Raw genomic sequence first — 20,555 nt, 5'->3', positions numbered from 1 at the left:
ATGGGAAAGGCCTCAGCACAGGAGTAAAACAGAAGGGTAGTGTGGGGAGATGTTCTCTCTGGCTAGGTGAACCCCAGCTTAAGTCACATGGACACACAGCCATATGCTCTGCCCATCTCAGGACCATTTGGTCATCCCAGATCACAAGAGAACCCCATCTGGAACTGTGAGTAGCTTCAGCTGTCTCCCTTTGCTCCCATGTGCATATATATAAAATGTTTGGGCTTGCGTAGGGGTTTTATTGTGGTAAATAATCATAAGAGCATTTACAATTTAACCAATATTTATTTATTTATTTATTTATTTGACAGGTGCTTGTCTGAGAAGCCTAAGGACTCAGGTTCAATTCTCCAGTACCCATGTAGCCAGATTCACAAGGGGCAAATGCACCTGGAGTTTGTTTGCAGTGGCTAGAAGCCCTGGTATACCCATTCTCTCTCTCTCCACATAACCATATAATATCTGGCTCTCTCTCTTCCTCTCTGTCAAATTAATAAATAAATAAAATATTTTATTTATTTTTGTTTATTTGAGAGAGAGACAGAAGTAGGCAGGTAGAGAGAGAGAAAAAGATAGAGAATGGGCACACCAAGACCTCCAGCTACTGCAAAGAAACTCCAGATGCACGTGCCCCCTTGTGCATCTGGCTTATGTGGGTCCTGGGAGTTGAATCTGGGTCCTTTGGCTTTGCAGGAAAGCACCCTAACCATTAAACCATCTCTCCAGCCCTAAATAAAATATTTTTGAAAGTCCACATTATGCAGGCAGCCCTGGCTCCCTGCCCCCGGCATTCTTTCATCTCAAATTGAAACTCCGTCCTCCAAATGCAAACTCCCAGACCCTGGCACCCCCTCTTTACTTTTTGTCTCTAGATCCAGCAGCTCTAAGAACCTTGTATAGATGAAATCTCTCAATGTTTCTTGCTGCGATTGGCTCATCTCGCTCAGCCCCGCCCTCAGGGTCCATCCAGGCTGTGGCAGGTCAGACTTTTCTCCTCTGGACTCAGGACAGGCCTTATGTTGCTTACTGATTCATCTGTGAGCAGACACCCAAGTCTACAAGCATGAGCAGCCAAGTATCTCTTCTGTCCCTGCTTTCTGCTCTCCTGGGTACATGCCCAGGAGTGGAATGGCTGGCGTGTGGGGCATTATGTGTTCAATTTGGGGGGAATTAAAACACTGTTTGTCAAGCAGTTTACATCTCTCATTCCAACCAGCAGTGTGTGAGGCCTCTAGTTTCTCCATGTCCTCACCAGCACTTTTTCTACCTGCTAGAGAGCAGCCATCCTGATGGGTGTGAAGTGTGTCTCCTTAGTCTTGTCAAGCTTCTGGTGAGCTTTTTGGCCATTTGTGGTGCTTGGCTCATGTTTTTTTTTTAATTTTTTTAATATATTTTATTTTTATTTATTTATTTGAGAGCGACAGACAGAGAGAGGAAGAGGCAGAGAAACAGAGAGAATGGGCGCGCCAGGGCCTCCAGCCACTGCAAACGAACTCCAGACGTGTGCGCCCCCTTGTGCATCTGGCTTAACTCGGGTCCTGGGGAATCGAGCCTCAAACCAGGGTCCTTTGGCTTCACAGGCAAGCGCTTAACCGCTAAGCCATCTCTCCAGCGCTTGGCTCATGTTTTGAACTATGTTACTGAGTTGTAGGAATTCTTTACATGTTCTGGATTTTAATCCTATTCAGATAGGTGATTTGCAAATATTTTCTCACATAATAGTCTGTGGGTTGTCTTTTCATTTGCATTAGCATGAAAATTTTTAATTTTAATGAAGTTCAGTTTAACTAATTGTTGTTGGATCTGTGTTTATATCAAGGAAGTCACCATTTGCTTCCTCTTGAGGGTCATATTATTTCAGCTCTTCCATATTGGTTCTAACAGACTTTTCACTGCAGACAGAACCACTCTCCTGGCCCCTTTCCTGCCTGTACCCTGGTGTTCCACCACAATACCCCGAGAGCAGGATGCAGAGGATAGAGTCCTAGGGTCACCCCAGGAGTCACTCCCCAAAACCATATACAAGCCACCCTCTGAACATGCTAAGTGGACACTGGGTGGGTGGAGGGTGAGAGCCTCCTCTGCTTCGGGTGAGTGCCTGTTCACATGTGGAGGTCAGAGGACAACTTCAGGTCTCAGTCCTCATCTTTCGCCTTGCTTTGTGACAGGGTCTCTCGTGCACTGCTGTGCTCACTAGCTAGCTGGCCCCGGAGCTTCTGGGTGATTACCCTGATTCTGTCTCCTTCTCACCCTAGCTATGTTGGGATTACATGCACTACTGCTGCTGGATTTAAATGGGTTCTGAATATCCAAATTCAGGAACTCACACTTCTGTGGCAAGTGGTTTATCCACTGAGCCATCTCTTCCCTTCATACCATCCCATGAATACCATAATTTGCTACCCTGACCCCAACCCTCCTGGAGAGGGAAAGACTATGAAGTCCCCGTGAAAGGCATGGTTATGTACTTCCTGTGTGAGGCCAGGTACTGGTGGCCTCACCCCAGCCCTTGGCCTCACTCAAAAGCCGGGAATGAGGATGGTGCTGCTTAGCCTTAAAGTGGCCCTGACATGTCCCCTGAGCACAGTTCATGCGAGGGACAATTCTTGGACAGAGGGTGGAGGGCACAAAGGAATGTAGTACTCCGTCTTGGCTTTGAGGCCCCAGGGTAACCTGTCTGGCCAGAATGGCTCTAGAATCTGCCTGTCTGTGGTCATCTCTGTTCCTTTTGTGACTCTGTGCCCTGGGGACAGGGTGGACTGCACTTGGACTGATTGCACAGGTCCACAGGTGGCCATTGCTCATGGAGAGTGGCTCATGAAGGCTGCTATAGCTTGACTGACCTGGGTCACAGACCTTTGGGCTTTATCCAAAGTGCATGCCCTGCAGGATGTGGGCTGTGTACACTGTACTTGTGTGGAGTCACAGTGTTGTTTTGGATCCAGCTTGAGCATCAGTTCAGATCCAATCAGAACTTAGTAGTGCCAGGACTGACCTCCCACTGCTGTCAGTGTGTCTATGCCTGTCCATGCCTGAGGCTGTCATACTGTCCACATGATCCCTAGGCTCAGTGCTTCCATGGCTATGAATTGTCCCCCAGGAGCTGGAAATCTAGGATCTGACATGTCCCAAAGCTATTCCCAGCAAGGAACAATGAAATATCCTTCACATAGGTGTTACTATTGGACAGCCTACTGGGAAGATGGCCATGGACAGGGAAAGAGGTGGTCTCAAGCTGGCTGGAAGGTGGACTGTGGGGCCAGATCATGCCCTCTACAACTGCAAATGAAGCTCATTCCCCAAACCTCAGGGCAGGAAGCTTGGGGTTCAGCAGTCAGGAGTGCAGCCCAGAGTTAGGAAGAGAGTCAAGACTGGCCAGAATCCTCCCTGAGCCCCATGGCCATCCCACAGTGGCACCTCCACCCAGAGATGACCTCTATCATACCCTTCACTCATTCCAAAACAATGTGGGCTTGCCCCAAGGGTCTCCTTGTACTCAAACAGCCCAGAAGTCACAGGCTGGACCTAGTAGTCAGAGTCAATGCAAGAGAGGCCGTGGGCTCCTCTGCATGGCCAGAGGGTTGAATTAAAGACATGATACCAAGGGGCTTTCAGAAGACAACAGGAGAACCCACTGGTGGGATATTAGTTGGCGAAGAGGTACCCCAGGACCTGAATGGGGAGGTGAAGAGGATTGACCTTGAAGCAGGGAGTTCCATATGGGGACCAACTTTCATGTTGCCAGGACTCTCCCAGAAGCTCTTTCTCTCTGGGTAACTCTACTTCCCTGTTGCTTAATAAAGGACCCAAAGAGTGGCCAGGACAAGCTACCACCTCCGGGCCATGGTGGAGGTGGCCAATAATACTATGGCTCAAATATTAGGGTACTCCACTGTGGTACTTTAAATGTATGTCCCCCAATAAACTCAGGTGTATTTTTTAAGCTTGTCTCCAACTGCCTGGCTGGAGGAGGCATCATCGGGGATGGATCGTGGTGTCCAGCCCCAAGGCGTTACTGGACACAGATCTTATTTCCAAGGCAAAGGTATGCAGAGCGGTTTGATCTCTGCCTGGCCCCACTGTGCTGCTCCCTGTTTGTGCTTGCTTGTGGTCCTGGCTGTTTGGTGGTGTCTCTCTCTGTCTGGATTCATGAATGGGAGCCAGCTTCTGCATTGTGGAATGTCCCCTGATTCTGTAAGCCTCAAATAAACTCCTTCCTCCCATAAACTGCGTTTGGTTTGGAAGTTCATCTGAGCAATGTGGAGCTGTCTACATCCACCATTACTTTCAACCTTGCCACTAGGGCAACTAGGTAGTCAGAGAAGTTCTCAGCCCTTAAGCGAGACCCTACCCCTATTCCCTGTCCAGGTGTGGGACTGACTACTACCTGGCTAGACCCAGTGACATTGCCTTTGGCTTGTGCACAAGTCTTCAGGTCAGAGGAATCCATGGAAGCCTCCCACCTCTACCTACCCATGGCCATGCAGAGGCCTCCAGGTCATCTCTGAACTTAGACTTGTATCTGGCAACGGTCTACCAGGTGGTTATCCCTGTGCCTGCAGCTCCATATCAATGCCCACTTCCCCACATGAACCCAAAGAAACCCTCACCCCAGGGCAAGGTTACAATCTGCAAGCCCAGCAGGGCACCCTGGCCTGCCCCTCCTCCTCTTTCCTTAAACTCCTTGGGCTCAGTCTTTAGCTAAGGCCCCACGGATGGACCCTTCATGTCCACAGGGACTTCTGAGAGGCTGAGGAGCTGCCAGGGAGTGATCCTGACAATTACTGGGACCTCTGGTATCTGAAATTAAAGCCAGATGCCTTGCTGGCCCAACAGCCCTGGAGTGGGAGGGACTGACCAGCCACTCCCCACCCCCTGGGAATTTCAACCCGGGATGCTTAATGAGACAGTGTCCACCTAAAGCCTGGCTGTCCCTGTGTGGGGTACCTTAGCAGCAGTCCTCTCAGGAATGGGGTAAGCAGAAGCTCTGGAGGACTCTGGAACAACACAGCATAGGTTTCTGTGAAACCCTTCCTGTGAGCAAAGACACCCCCTCTTCCTGAATTCCAGGTCTTGAGAAGTGGCCTTGGGCCCCATCTAGCCACTATCAACCCAACAAGCATCCACATTCACTGGTTGCTTCTCACCTTACTAGGCAGGCCTTCTCCCAGTCTTCTTGACTGAATCCAGGAAAGAGAGAGAGAAAGAGAAAATATACCCCATCCATTGAGTTAGTTCCCTGACAGGCCTACTTCACAAGAGGAGTGGGTACACTTCATTGGATACAGGGGAGTCCTGGCCTGGAATGAGAAGCCCCTAAAGGGAACTGTAGGGTGGGATGGGGCACAGGCATCATGGCCCCTAGGTGACAGACCCAGGCCCCAGATCCCAAGAGGCCCAGGCTGGAACATAGCAGCCAGTGTAGGGGTGGGGGGTGGCCAGAATGCATGCTTCCCTCCTATGTCCACACTCATGGAGACACCCTGCTTTGGGATGAGGACCTAAGCTCTCCCCATTATGCTAGGCGGCACCTGGCTCCCTCACACCACCCTGTGTAGGTCAAGTGGGTAGAAATGCAACTCTGTGTGGCCAGGATGGAATGTGCTACTGGGGCACATGGCCTGCAAGGTTCCAGGGGGATGAACAGAGAAGACAGGACCTCCTTTGTTCCTTAGGAAGGTGGCTTCCCCCTCCTCAGTCTTCAGACCACCATGTGTGATATGCATCACACTGTATAGATTACTCAGTTTTTTGAGTAATGTTTGTGACTGGATAAAGTGAGGCCGCATTCTTTTTTTTTTTCCGAGGTAGGATCTCATTCTAGTCACTATGTAGTCTCAAGATGGCCTTGAACTCATGGCAATCCTCCTACCGCTGCCTCCCTAGTGCTGGGATTAAAGGCGTGTGCCACCACACCCAGCCCGGGCCTGCATTCTTTACTCCCAGGTGTGGTCAGCAAGCTAACAGCCCTTCCAAGAATGAAAGAGGGTCTGGGGTGAGGCCAGCCCCTCCCTCAGGACAGCTTCACTCCATGTATCCAGGGAAACAGCTTCTGCCAACAGTGTTTCCTAGCCCCCATAACAAATCCTGTACTCCTGTTTCCAGGGAAACCCAGCCCTCAGCGTCCTGGCGGCCCTAGCAACGCCCATGAGCTTGTTTGCCATGTGGTCTCACCAACCGAATCTGGGCAGCTAGGAGCCTTGGTTCAGATGAATTCAACACAGCAGGACCAAGACAGTGGCGCCAGGTGCTGCACAGAAGTGGGAAGGCACACCAAGGAAGGTCCTGGCCGGCTAGGGTCCCAAGAGGAGACTCCTTAAGGAACCCAGGTCCCGCTTCTCTGAGATCCAGTGTCCTGGCCCACAATGAGCTCTACCTCCAGCAATCCTGGTGATGGGGACACCACTGAGCAACTCCAGCTGGGGCTGGACACTGTGATCCAGGTTAGTGAAGTGGCTGCCCTCCAGGCCCTCTGAAGAGGAGGTTCTGAGAGCACTTTAGACAAGATGCTGCACACAGGAGGGTGGGGCTGTACTTTCAACTCCTAGGAGAACCTGCCACCTAAGACCAGGCTCATGCAGTGGAACAGCAGGCCACTTGATGGGCCTTCCCTGCTCCCTGCTGGAGCCATGGGCTTGCAGCCGGCATGATAGGGTGGGAGAGACAGCTCTCTGCACTGAAATTCTGGGTACCTCCACTGTTCTCTTTGTGGTCAGGTGTGGGAGCAGCTGGACTTCCCAGGAGGGGCTGCCATTGAACAGTATCCCATTCTTCCACTCTGCCATCAGGGTACCTGTCTGCAAAATAATAATGACAGAAATATCTTTCATGTCCCTCAACCCTCCACCACTCCTTACCCTCAAAGCCCACTTACTGCCCAGTCCCGTTGTCCTTCCTCCTGTGCCTTGCACACCCTGCTTCCCCTGCATTGCCATCCAGCCACCAGAGCCAAGCAAGGCAGCCCCTTGGGGTTCCCAGCACACCCTGGATGGACCTCCTAACACAGAGTTGTTCATTAACTCAGCTCCCAGACCCTTGAAACCATGCTGCAGGGGAGTTGACGTGGCCTTGGGTAAACAATACATACAGGTCCCCTGTGAAGAGTAACAACCCACAGGTGGTGCCAGGTGGCTCGATGACATGGTAGCATCATTGCACTCACCCACACAGAGGCCCATATATGGGCAGCAGAGTGGGTAAGTCAAGCAATACAACAGGACAGTATCCTGGGAAGGGACTTTCACCTGGAAGGCCACTCTGTCCAACCCCGAAGGGGTCTCAGCTGAGCTCTGAGAGTGGGGCTGGTGAATGATGGATTCGGGGAGAGAGGATCAACCAACCACAGGTTGCAAGATGCTCACAGACTGGTGTCCATTTGAGCCTCATATCTCCTTATGAGGACTTGATTATTCTCTTTGAGATCAAGGGTAGAAACCAGTGGCTTTGTGCTTGCCAGCAGATTTGAGGGTGATGCCAACACCCCTGGACATAAGTGTTTGGGAGCTCCCGCAGGCCCACTGTCTCTGTGAATTTTTTTTCTGAATGCTATGACGAGCCCAGCTAGGTTGGCTCTGCCTGCCAGCCACACCTGTTATTTGCATAGCACTGATTGAGACCTGGATGCAATTATACCAGGTGAGCAAGCAGCAGGCGGGCGCCAAGAAATGCCCAGTTATCTCCATCCAGACTTCAGGCAGGACTGCAGGGGGCCTCCAGCCCTCTGTCTGCAGAGGAGGAACTGCAGAGCCCAGGGAAGGGCAGGGCTTGAGTGGAGGAAACCTCCTACATCACCAGGAGTGTGGGCTCTGATATCAACCTGCCCGCATGACTACAGAGACCTTGACATTCCTTTTCCTCTGGCCAGAACTATCCTTTTCTCATCTTGTCTGGACTCCACTCCCCCGCCAAAACAAAAAACAAAAAAACTGCACAGTGATCCAGGGACCTAGAACCCCAGGTTTCCTAAGGGCTTGAACTAGAAAGAAGAGGCAAGTTTGGGACTTGAGCTTGCTACTTCAGGAATACATTGGGGCTGGTGAGTTCAGAGACCCCTCAAATTACATATGAAATTGGGATTCACTTTGCAATGGGAGGGGCCCTCCCTCCAGATCTAGAACTGATGGCACAGCTGAGGCAGGTGGCAGAGAACCAGTGGGAAGATTGCCCATTCTTGACTCAGTTGCTTTAACACCATGGGATTTTCCAGCATGTTTTTTTTGGGTTAAGTTCTGATTTCTGGGAATGTTTCCATTACAAATTTTCACATTTATTGGCAAAAGCTGTTGCTATGGTTTGGATGTGGTTTGAGTGTGCCCCTGAGGTTTTGCAAGTTGGAAGCCTAGGGCTGATGGTGATGAGGTGGTGGAAGGTGTTTAGTTCATGGGATGCTGTCCTCAGAAGGCCTTATTAGTTTTCTCAGGACCCTAGTTCCTTCCAGAGAAAGTTTTTTTTCTTAAAAAAAAAAAAACAGGAAAGCATGACTCCTGAGCAAGTGACTCCTTCTCTCCATGTCCATGCACTTGCCCCTCCTGTGACATGCTCACCACGGTGGCTTTCACCATGTTAGAATATGACTCCAACACTGAACTGACTTATCTGCCATTGTACAAGGCCAGCCTCATTACGGCAGCAGGACATGGATGGGGCTGGTGACCCACAGGCTTGTCTTTGTAACCTGCAGAACCTGAGGCATGGGGGCCAGTTGTCCCTGCCTGCTGAGGAATCTAGAGCAGTGTCTAGAATTGAGACATTCTGTAGAAATTTGAGAAAGTCCTGGGCTAACCACCCTGAGAGACTTCATCTCTGTTGCTGATAACTTATCCATCTTCTTTATATTATTTTCTCTTTCATTTCATTAACTTACATATTTATCTTTACTTTTATCACATTTTTCATATAATTTTTTGAGCCATGGACATGTCTCACTGATTTTTAGCTCTTTTTCTATCTTCTCACTTTTAAAATTTCAGTAAAATTATGTAACATAAAATTTATTTTAGGGCTGGAACAATTGCTCGGTGGTTAAGGCTCTTGCCTGTGAAGCCTAAGGACCCAAGTTCAATTCCCCAGAACCTACGTAAGCCAGATGTACATGGTGATGCATGCATCTGGAGTTTGTTTGCATGGCTAGAGGCTCTGGCATGTCCATTCTCCACCCCCATAAATAAACAAAAATAAAATAAATTTATTTTAAGTACAGTTCAGTGACTATTACAAGTCATTCTGTGACCATCCCCACTACCCATCTCCAGAACCCTAAGATGCTCAACCATCACCCTAATTCAAACACCAGCTTCCAGTCTCTCTCCCCAGCCCCTGACTACCACCATTCTGCTTTCTGTGGATTGGGCAGTTCTAGGAATCTTGCAGATGAAGTGGTATGATAGTTGTCTTCTGTAATTGGCTTGTGTCACTTAGCATAGTGTCTTCAAGGTCCATGCATGCTGTAGCAAGTGTCACAGTTTCCTTCCTTTCTAAGGCTGAGTGGCATGCCATTTTGTGGATGGAGCAGACAACCCTCAGTGGACTCTCAGACTGCTTCCACCTGTTGACCACTGTGAGCAATGCTGTCAATATGGTGTACACCCTACTGCTAGGTCTCTGATTTAATTTTTATGGGGTGTATTCCCAGAAGAGGAATTGTGGGATCCAATGGTAGTTCTATAATTGAGTCTTTGGAGGAATGGCCAGCCATTCTCTACCATTTTATGTTCCCACCTTCTTCTTTAAATACACTCAATTTTCTTTAAGCAAGACATTAGTGATAGGAACTATTTTCACTCATACCACTCCTGACACCAAAGGTGTGGAGGTTTCTCAACAACTAAGGCTCCTAATCTCTAGATCACCTGGTGGATGTGCAAATCAGTTTCTTCCCATACCAGCCATGCCCACTTTGTGCCTAGGCTAGGGCTCAGCCTCACAGGATGAACTACTTCAAAAGCCATCACCTCTGAGTGGCCAACTAAATCCGTGGTCCCTGTGACTTCCCCCCTCAGTGATCTGCAAGAACAGCTTGAAGAACTCAGAAAGCCACTTTCCTGGTTTAAAGTGCATCCTCAGGCACAGCCACATGGAAGTGATATGGTGTAAGGAGGGGTGTAGAGCTGAAGTGCCCTGTTGGGGTGCCCCTCCCTCCCATTCTCTGCCTCTACTCTGAGTCCCTTGCTCTGGGTTTTTTGGGAGGTCTATTCTGCAGGCACTACTGGTTAGTTCACTGGTGATAGAAGCAGTTCCAGGATTTCCAGAGGCCTCGGGGCGGGCTGAAAGCTACAGGGCTCTCACCCTGCCCTCGTCTTCTGGGAGCTCCACAAGGCCCCAGCCATCCATCTCACACTCACCTTCAAGGCCACATCTCACTCCAGGGCACAATGGTACAAGGGCCCAGGAGTACAAGGCCAGCAGGGACAGGAGCTGTAAGGGGTTGGGGAATGGCCTAGCTACAGTGCCAATCACAAGCAGCTGGGGAAGGACAAGCTGGCCATCTTTGTCTTCCTGGCCATGTGTCCACATTGACTGGATGGGTTCTCCCTGCCCATGGTCCAAGGATTGGCCCTATCGGCCAATGGGACACTCCAGGCTTGCCAATGGGCACTAGTTTCCCCCACACACCTGGCTCCCTCGACTCTCCTCACTCCTCACTCCATCTGTTTTATTCTGGACATTTATTTTCATACCTCTGGAGGGTGCTTACCTTCCTGGGAAGCCTGTGTGAGTATGGGGACACAGGAGCAGACAAGACAAATGGCACCCTCACTTTCCTGAGCATTCCCTGTATGAGTCATTTTGCAGTTAGTGATTCATACCTTTGACTGCTCCAGCTGGGTCTTCAGTTATTTGTTTTGGGAATGCATCTGAGCCTGTGTGTGTGTGCCAACCATTGTGCTGAGGCTGGAGGCACAGGGGCAAACAAGACGTTGTCCCCTTCATCTGTAGTCCACGCTCCAGTGCCTAGTCTCCTGTTGACTTTAGAAGTCCTGGATTTACTATTAGTAGAGAAACAAATTGTCACCCACAAGAAGCATGCGCCTGCCTCTAGGACGATTCCCAGGCCCCAGCTTGAAAGGAACACGGAAGCCAAGTGAAGGAGCTGTGCGGCCCAGCTTGTCGGAGGCTGGGCTGGGGGCCTGTCCTCAACCTTGTGCCTCTAGCTGGGCCTCCTCTAAGCAAGGCCAGTTCCCCTAGGGGAAGGGGTACAGGAGAGCCATGGACATTCAGTAGGGTACACACAGGGCAGGCGAATGGCTAGCGAGATAGCTGTCCAGTAACTACCACCCCCATGGGCATTTGAGGGTTCAGAGGTAGGTTCCAGTCCTAACAGGCTTTTGTGAGCAGTCCTAAATTTGCCCTGCCTTCCCCACTCAGGAAGAAGGCAGAGTCCCATGTGGGTCAAGATAAAAGTGTCTAGTCTGGAAAGCAGCCTCAACCCACCCGACCTGCCTCAACTCACACTGTCCCGGGTCTCAGGGGTCAGCCCCGGAGCCCCAGAGCCCAGCCTCCTTTGCAGAAGCTGAGACCAGCACCTTCCTGCAGTGCCAGGCAGGGCCACACAGGGGCACTGTTGGAGCTTAGCACCTAGGACCAAGCCAAAAGTCTGTCCACACAGCACCACACAGCCCCTGCTCTGCTGTCCTCATTGTGCTCAACTTACAGTGGGCTCACCTGCTGAGCACCCCTTCTCTCAGCGATTCTAGATGGAGATCTTGATGCCCCGCCTGGCCTACTGCTGTCTTACTTGCTTGGAAGCTTTTGAGGAGCCCAGCCTTCCTCCACCCCAGAAGCTGCTAGGTTCCTATTCTGAGTCCACCCTGATCTCCCCTGGGGACCAGCCCCTACACTGTCCACTTGTCTTGTCCCTTGCAGTCCTAGGTGGATTTGGGCCATAACCATGAGCAAGGAGAGGTAATGAATTGGCTGTTAATGTGTGATTCGCCATTCCTGCCTTACTGGGGCCTCCTTATTTGTGTCTCTACCTCCTATGAAGGGACCACATGAAGACCCTGTCTTATGAAGACCAAAGGAATATGCCATTGCTGCCAGACCTATGAGAAGGCTCCAGAGAGTCCCCTGAGGGATCACTGGGGACAGTGGGGACTTCCCATGCAAACCTTTGTAGTCCCTGATTAAGGTTGGGGAAATGGACACTGGCCCCCATCTCCCCAGTTGCGACCTAGGAGAAGCTTCATGTTTGTCCCTCCTCTACATGCAGCCTGGAAAGAGGGTGCTGTGCTCACCTGGTGGGACCACTTTCTGTACCGGCCAGCCCCCAGCTGGGCCAGGGCTGCACTGCATGCTTCTGTTCCTCAGATAGGGCCAAGCTCTGCTTGGCCCCCAGTGCTAGGAGTGGTAATGAGATGCCACTCAAGTCTTGCCCTAGGAGTAAGCCATTGTGGTGGGGGCAGGAAGCACACTGGCCTCCTTCCTCCTGCCCAGTTCCAGTGACCCAGCTGTGTTCCAATAGGCCCATGCCCTTCCCCGACTGGTGGCTGTTTGGGTGGGAGGAGGTGACTCCTGGACTGGAGACTGGCCTCATGGCAGACCTTTTACGGGAACTATGGACAGGTAGGAAAGGCCCAACGTCCACAACTTCCACCCCTTGAGAACCAAAACCTTGCCCTTGGCCTTACTTTCCCTATCACCAAGTATCTCTGGGACCACCTTCCTGAAAAATTTGAGGTCAAGATCCAGAATGGGGGAAGATGAAAGAACAGGGCTCAGCAGTAGCCCTCAAACTGCCCAGTCCAGCAAGTCCAAGGCAAGTGCAAAAGCTAAGTGTGTGGGGTCCCTGATTCCAGCAGGGTCGGAGTGCCTCTTAACTTCTAAGTGAGATTTGAGCAGCTCCTATTCCCATGGGAAGGTGCTGGGGTGCAGCCTGTGCCAAGTCTCCCTTCTGCCCGGCTGCCCACCAAAACACACCTGAAAACCAACCTCCACAAAACCGCAGACCCTGGGGCTCTGGTGCCCAGAGGGCCTCCCAGGAAATTCACACTCCAGCTGACCTTCACTGATGGAGACATACACCCCAACTAACCCCAAGGAAGAGCAGGCTGCCCCACCAGCTGGGGAAGCGTCCTCTTCCACAAAGACAAAAGACCTTCGGGCCGGGTGGCACTGATGGCCCGCCGGCTCTCCCAAGGGTCGCAAACAAAAGCCTTCAGGGCCAGGATCTGGCTGCACCAGCAGTGACCGCCCGGTTGACCTGAGGAGCGCTGAGACATGGCCTAGATCCGTTGTGAGTCTGGGGTCTTTCCTGAGAGTGACCGTGGGGGTCCCTTTTGACCCAGAGGATCCGAAGCTGGGGTGTCGGCGGCGGGCTTTGCCACCCGCGAGCAGGGCCCCAGCAGGGGAGGGCAGGGGCGGGCAGGGGAGGGCAGGGGCGGGCAGGGGAGGGGAGGGGAGGGGAGGGAGGGCTGGGAAGGGAGGGCAGGGGAGGGGGCAGGGAAGAGCAGGGGAGGGGGGAGGGAAGGGCAGGGGAGGGGGGAGGGAAGGGCAGGGGAGGGGGGAGGGGAGGGCAGCCCCGCCCGCTGCGGCTGGGAGGCGCCCGCTGCAGGCACCAGGCCACAGCTGGAACCCATTACGCCCCCATCGCCTCTCGGGACGTCCGAGCTAATAAGTGACCCTCTGTAAACGTTAGGAATGAGTCAAGTTTGTGCTGCGCCGCTGCTTTCCCGTTAGCGGGTGGCGCCGCAGATGCTGGGGGGAGCGGAGAAGGGGAGGCAGGGTCCTTCCGGCCTGGAGGGAGCCGCTGGGTGGAGCCGGCTTGATGCCTTTAAGAGCTTGGGGTGCTGCTTGCAGCCCTGCTGGGCCTCAATTTCCCTCTGTGCAAAACAAGAGGCTTTGGGCTGCAATGACTGGGCTTTCCCAGCAGTTTTTCTTTCTAGGAAGGCAGGAGAGGTCTCAGTGATATTGGCACCCAGAGCCTAGCAGGGTCCAGAAGGGCCACCAAGCAAGGCTCTGCCCCTCACCTATGGAACTGCTTGCAAGGGAGGCTCTTTACTGGCCACCTGATCTTCTGGGGTATGTGGAATGAGGGATTTCTCAAGACCACCTAGCAAAGAGAAGCTCAAATCTTGGGGCTCTGTCTGAAGAGGCAGATTAACCAGGTCTTAGCCTTCCCTGTGCAGGGGTGCTGGAGATCAAGCCAGGGTCTCCCCCAGGTGGTGGAGAATCTGGATTGGAGTGATTTTCCAGTCTGTAGCTAGCTGATGAGAGAAGTCAGTATGTTCAGGGGGTTCCAAATGAAATACTATTTCCAAGGAAGCACTTGGGATTCACAGGGTAAAAAGAAGCCTGCTGGGGTCAGGAGGAGGGATAGGTGGGAAGGAGGATGGCATGTGTGAAGTTGCAGCGCACCCAGGAAGCCTCCCACACTAGCCCAGGCCTGTGGGTCAGAACCAGGAGGAATCTACAGTGGAAAAGATCTTCAGTGAAGGCTGGGAGAAGATGGATGTGGAGAGGTTGCTGAGTAGTCACCCACTGGAACCCAAGGGGGGAAGGAGGTCTGAGGAGAACTGCTGTGGGAGAGAACTGGGAGACAGTCCTCCAGTAATGGCTTCTAAACCGGAGAAGCTGGGGGAGGGGGTGGTGAGCAGGCGCAACTGCCTGCTGCTCTGGAGAGCCCAGACCACAAACATCATCTCCCAGAGGCTTCTAGCTTTGCTCACCCATACTCTTTTCTATTTTTCAATTTTTAAAAATATTTTTTTTATTTATTTGAGAGAGAGAGAGAGCCGCTGCAGACAGATGGCAGCCACACACACCATCTTGTGCATCTGGCTTATGTGGGTCCTGGGGAATCAAACCCGGGTCTTTTGGCTTTGCAAGCAAGCACCTTAACTGCTAAGCCATCCCTCCAGCTTTCACCCAAGTTTGTTTTCTTTGGGAGGGTGGGGGGGTTCCAAGGTAAAGTCTCACTCTAGCTCAGGCTGAGCAGGAATTCACTATGTAGTCTCAGGGTGGCCTCACGGCGATCCTTCTCCCTCTGTCTCCCAAGTGCTGGGATTTAAGGCATGTGCCACCATGCCTGACACACCCAAGTTTTTTTTGTTTGTTTGTTTGTTTTTTATTTATTTGAGAGTGACCAACAAGAGAGAGAAAGAGGCAGATAGATAGAGAATTGGCATGCCAGGGCCTCTAGCCACTGCAAAGGAACTCTAGACACGTGTGCCCTTTGTGCATCTGGTTAATGTGGGTCCTGGGGAATCAAGCCTCGAACTGGGGTCCTTAGGCCTTACAGGCAAGCACTTAACCACTAAGCCATCTCTCCAGCCCACACCCAAGTTCTTAATGCACAGGGCAGGTAGGACACTGTGGGCTTCCTTCTTCCTCATCATTTTGTCTCGTCTGGCCTTTCCATGTCTATTAAGTTTTCTGCTGGTAGGGAATAAGTCTTACACCTTGGCAAGGTCTCTGTCCCAAGCCCTGACCCTTGACCCTCCTCAGCAAAATGCTGCTCAGAATCTGAGGTTCCCAACACCCATCTATAGGTACCCAGTGTTACAAACAGCTGGCTGGAGGTTCTTTGGCTCTATTCAGGTAGAAACCATGAATGAACAAGAAGTTTTTCTCTTTGTATTGATGGCCTTGAGTTCCAGAGGTTCACAAACTGAGCTTCCAAACTCAGAGGCTTATAGCTCTAACCCTTGGGGATAAGAGGCTCATGGCTCCATGCTTTCAAGGTTGGTCTCATTGCTTTAGGTGTTCAAGGCAGAGACTTGCTCTGGTCTAGAAGCGCCTGTACCAGCAACTAGTGTTCTAGCTCCTCGGTGCTGGGCATCTAGACCTTTGGCTCTGTAGCCTTGTAGCTCCTCGGGACTCTTCTGATGACTAGGGCTTGTAGTCTCCATAGTCCAGGCTTCTTCCTTTGGCTTTTCATTGCCTTTTGTGTTCCGTATTCTAAGCCTCTTGGTCACCCTTCCAACTTCTTGCAATTTCTACCCTCAGTTACTCTTCTGAACACTTCCGTGTCAGTTAGTTCCTTTTTGCTGCAAACAAATAACCAACCAGAAGCAACTTAAGGAAAGAAAGCTTACTTTGGCTTCCAGTTCCCGAGGGTTGAGTCCACCGTGGCAGGGCAGGCAAAGCTGGAGCAAGAAGCCAGCTCATCAGATCGGCAGACCGGGAGCAGATGAAGAGCAGCAAGGGGGAGCAAGCTGAACATCCTCAAGACCCCAGTGCCCCACTTCCCCCAGCCATGACCCACCTCTGAAAGCATCCGCAATCTCCCCAAACAGTGCTACCAGCATTCAAACTGGGGGCCAAATGTTCAAACACATGAGCCTATGGGGGCCATTTTATCTTCAAACCACAGCAGCTCCCAACCCTCAGCTTAGAGCTTAGTGGTTTAGAAGCAGGGTCCTTAGCTCTTAGAGAGTCCCTAGGACACTTCAACCCCCTCGGTGCTGCTGCCAGGACTGGAGGCCCCAGAGTCTTGTCTACTCAGTCTGTGTTACTCAGGAGAAAGTCCACAAATGGGCAAAAGACCATTTAGTAGAAGCTTTTTATTGGTCCTAATGTTTCAATACCAGGGTGCAACATACAGGAAAGGATCTCCAGGAAAAGAGGAAAAGCTTAATATAGCTAAAAAAGGGGCGTGGCACACTTGTGATCAGTTTGAAAGTCCCGCCAATCACTGCACAGCTCCAAGTCCCACCAGTCATTGGCCTCAGATAAGGGTCAAGCCCAGTGTGGGGGTGCATGCCTTTTGCCTTGAATCCAGCCCTCAGGAGGCAGAAGTAGGAAGATCACTGTGAGTTCAAGGCCAGCCTGAGACTACAAAGTGAATTCCAGGTCAGCCTGGGCTAGAGCCAAACCCTACCTGGAAAAATTTAAAAATAAATAAATAAGGGCCAATCACAGGCCTCATACTGTTCCACTGGAGGCTTTCTGTTGAGTTACTGGAGACAGTGCTCTCCCTTTGGCGGGAGTGAGACCAGCTGCAGAATGTGCAGGGGGCACTGAAGTTCCCCAGGCAGGTTATGCTCCAGTCTTGACTGGAGCCAAGCTGCCTGAGACAGTGGTGGCTCTAGCAGCCCAGCTTAACCTCCCCACAGCTGGAATTCAGTTTCCTGAAGGCTTTCATGAAGTGTTCAAAAGACCTGGTTACCATAATGACAATACAGCCTTGTTGCTAAGAAAGGCAATACTTGGTTAACAGGTCCCTCCCTGCTCCAGGCAACCATGCACAAAAGAGTTATCAAAGTTATCAAAGGGTCAAATCTTCCAGCCCCCAGCAGTTTGGCTATCTGAAGGAAAAGTAAACATGTGCTTATAATAAAGAACTATCCCTAATGTTCACATTATTTAACAATGCTTAGTTCCTTGTCAGGTACCCTTAGGGAGGGTTGTGTCTCTGATCATCTCACCAGTCCAACCCCAGGTTTTGTTATGACATTGGGCCTCTCTGGGTTTCTCCCTGGCAGCTCATTCACACAGGACCTGCCCACTTACAGCAGATCTTTGAAGGTAGCCCGAGAGAAAAGGCTCAGGCTGGCTCCTAGAATCTAGCATATTAGGAAAACTCAGATGACCTTGATGGCCCTGGGTTCCACCTGTGTGACCCAGGGCCTGTTCTTGCTCTTTCAGAGCCCCAAACACCCCTCATAATGGACGAACCCTTCAGAAAGGGAAGTGGGGAGCTCAGTTCTTTTACCTTTCATCAGCCTCTTTTCATATATACCCATGATCACTAAGTAAGTGTAGAATTCTCTCTCATCCCCACTGTGAAGATTATCTGTGTGTCCACTTGCTCCAGGTGGGCCAAAAGGTAAGGTTTCTGTCTTAGACAGAAGCAAAGGCACCTGTTCCCAGTACCCCGAAGGGGCCAGTATAATGAGTGCTGGTCCTGAGTCTGAGCAGGCCTTTAGCTCAGAATTCTCCCAGCCACAGCCTTGCTCTCATTTTCTCATCACTGTCAGAGCAGTGCCCGGGTCAGGCACAATCCCACCCCACAAGAGGGGAAGGAAACAAAGACATGTACCTTGGATGAACAGTGCAGTCCCATCCTGCCCTCTGCAGGACTCCTTTCCACCTTGAGGTGACCCCACTGATACCAGTAGGTTTGTGTGGGGTGCTTGTAAGTTGCCCAAGGCCTGATAGCATCACAAGTCTGGGTGTTTTTCAGAGGTTGGAGGACACCATCCTGAGCCCCATGGCCAGCAGGGAAGACCGAGCACTGACTCTGCGTGGAGAAGGCCAGCATGCCTCACCCACCCCTGTGCCTGCCCGCATCCGACAGATCGTGGCCAGCAGCCTGGGTGATGAGCCGCCCCAAGGTGAGTGTATTCAAGCACCAAGGGAGCCTCAGAAGAGCCTGTGGCCCTGGCTGCCTCTCTGGTCCCGTCTCACCATTGCCTTTCCAACCACACCCTCCCATGGGGTAACCCCAGGAGCAGTGAGAAACACCACTGCAGATTTCGATGAGCACTTTCTTATGGGGATGAGGAGGTCTTGCTACCCTAAGGCAATAGTCTCACGAGTGCACAGAGCCTAGACATGCTGGGTGGTGCCTAGAGTCCACACACTTGCTTTAATTGGTTGAGACTTAGCCTGGATTTGGGTCTGAGTGGGTTAAAGATGTGTACCAAAGGCAGTGTGTACCAGAGGATGCTTGATTACAAACAAGGAAGTGAGTCCCTCCGTGGAAGCCACTTCCAGGTTGATACAAGCCCAGCAATGAGAGGACACACAGCCACACAGGCTGACCTGAGCGCTGCACCAGCAGGGCCACAGCACCCGCCAGCTGCCACAACCCATGCGCAAGAGGAGAGCGAGCTCCTGCAGGAAGAGCTGGTTCGGCTGGAGGGCCTGTTAGCCCAGGCAGATGCTGAGCGGGAGGAGCTGGCCAGCAAGTGCCACATGGTCAGCCAGGGGGTGAGTGAACAGCCTGACCCTCATGAGGGATCACCTACCTAGACTGCTGGTCATAACTGTGGGTCCATTAGCAAGTCTCAGGACACTGGACAGCTGAGGGGAACCTGAGGCTAGAGGTGATCAGGCAAAGCAGGACAGGACACCCCCAGAGTGTGTGTTTCACATGGGCTCTAGGAGTCCCATCCCCTACCTGTGAGGTGGCCTGTGGGAACAGTCCTGACCCATTAGGCCTACTGCCTTGCCCAGCATCAACGCGAAGCCAGTTTCTGGAAAGACCCAGCCCCGGCCCCAGGCTCGTGGGGAAGTGACTGCACTCCGCCCTGCAGCCTCCCAACACTGCCACCACTGCAGGCTGCCTAGGCCTCAGGACAGGAAGGGCGAGGGGTGACCTCCGTGTGAGTAGCTCGTGAGGCTTATTCAGTAATGTATGAAGACAGGGCAGGGCCTTCCCTGTGTAAGCAGCGAAGCAGATGCAGAGAGCCCAGGCCATTCGCTTGGCCAGAGCCTCTCCTGTGCTGTTCCCTCCACAGTGTGACAGCTCTGAAGAGAACTGGCTGTGGAACAGGAAAAAACACAGCCCATGCTATGGGAGGAGGATGGGCCCAGAGCCCCTGGCACCTATTCTCCTCAGACCATCTAGGGAGCCCTACTTAGGCTCTGTGATAGGACAGATGAAGAAACTAAGGTTCAGCTCTGATCAGTGCTTACCCAGACCCACACGGCCATGACTGGGCCCAGTCCTGACTCTGATCTGCTCTGCCTATGGCATGTGACCAAGTACTTGCAGGAAGATCCTAGAAGGCTTTCCAGTGTAGTTGCACCAGCCCCAGGGGCCTCTCCCTCTGGTGGTCCTAGCTCTCTACTGCCCCCTTTTCCACCATCTCACCCTACATAGAAAACACTATTCTCTATGCCCCCTCCCTTGCCCAGGAATCTACCTGGGCAGGAACATGAGGACCCCTTATCTTGGTCTGCCCCACCAGCACCGGGGCTGCAGCAAGCCTGCTCTTCCTGGGAGCCTCTGCAGGGAGGCAGGCCTGGGGGTGGGACCTTCCTAGCACAGGGCGGGGTATGCTGGGAATGGGCCTCAGGGAATCAAACCACAGAAGTCCTCCATCAGTAAACTGCCTGAGTCAGAGCCCTCCTCGCAAGGGTGCCGGAGACCCTGTACCACCCCATGTAACCTTCCCGAACACATGGAACACATGCAGGACAGGGACAGAGTGTTCAGGTCTTGATGGCCAGCATGCTTCCCCATGTGACACTATAGCCCCTCTACAGTTAAGACCCACCTCACATCCTGTGCTGGCTGAAAGGAGGCTCCTCTGCCCTGGGGCTCTCCTGCTCTTCCCCATTATTCCTACCTAACCTTCCTTTGCCCGTGACATCCTGGGCTCTGGGTTCATATCCATACCAGTAATGGTTGAATGGCCTGAGGCAATGGGTCCTGTATGTGACTTCCTGGTCCCTGCACTGGCTCCAATCTCCCTTCCTGAGCCCCAGGGGCAGTGCTATCTGTTGGCAACAAGAGGCTTGACACCTTTGTCAACTGGGCATGTTCCTACACCCTAGAAATGAAGTTTGGGAGGGGAGGTCAAGATAGGAGGTGGCCTGGCTGGAGAGATTCCCAGAGCCTGTTTTGCAACCTCCCAGCCTGCCTCTGTGAGGGTAACACATGGACTGCC

At 52.1% G+C, this 20,555-nt stretch overlaps 1 protein-coding gene across 1 annotated transcript in view; it reads left to right on the top strand.

Moving 5' to 3' along the window:
* Positions 1-6,254: 6,254 nt before the first annotated feature.
* The window catches only part of Crocc2 (ciliary rootlet coiled-coil, rootletin family member 2), a 68,807-nt gene continuing 54,506 nt past the window's right edge, over positions 6,255-20,555 (top strand). The window contains exons 1-3 of the mRNA XM_045147934.1: positions 6,255-6,443; positions 18,122-18,272; positions 18,722-18,870. Of these exons, the coding sequence (XP_045003869.1) occupies positions 6,366-6,443; positions 18,122-18,272; positions 18,722-18,870 (378 nt within the window). The 5' untranslated portion in view covers positions 6,255-6,365. The remainder of the gene's footprint in view (positions 6,444-18,121; positions 18,273-18,721; positions 18,871-20,555) is intronic.

Source organism: Jaculus jaculus, chromosome 4 (genome assembly GCF_020740685.1).
Source record: "Jaculus jaculus isolate mJacJac1 chromosome 4, mJacJac1.mat.Y.cur, whole genome shotgun sequence".
NCBI lineage: Eukaryota > Metazoa > Chordata > Mammalia > Rodentia > Dipodidae > Jaculus > Jaculus jaculus.
This window is presented reverse-complemented; position numbering and strand designations above follow the sequence as displayed.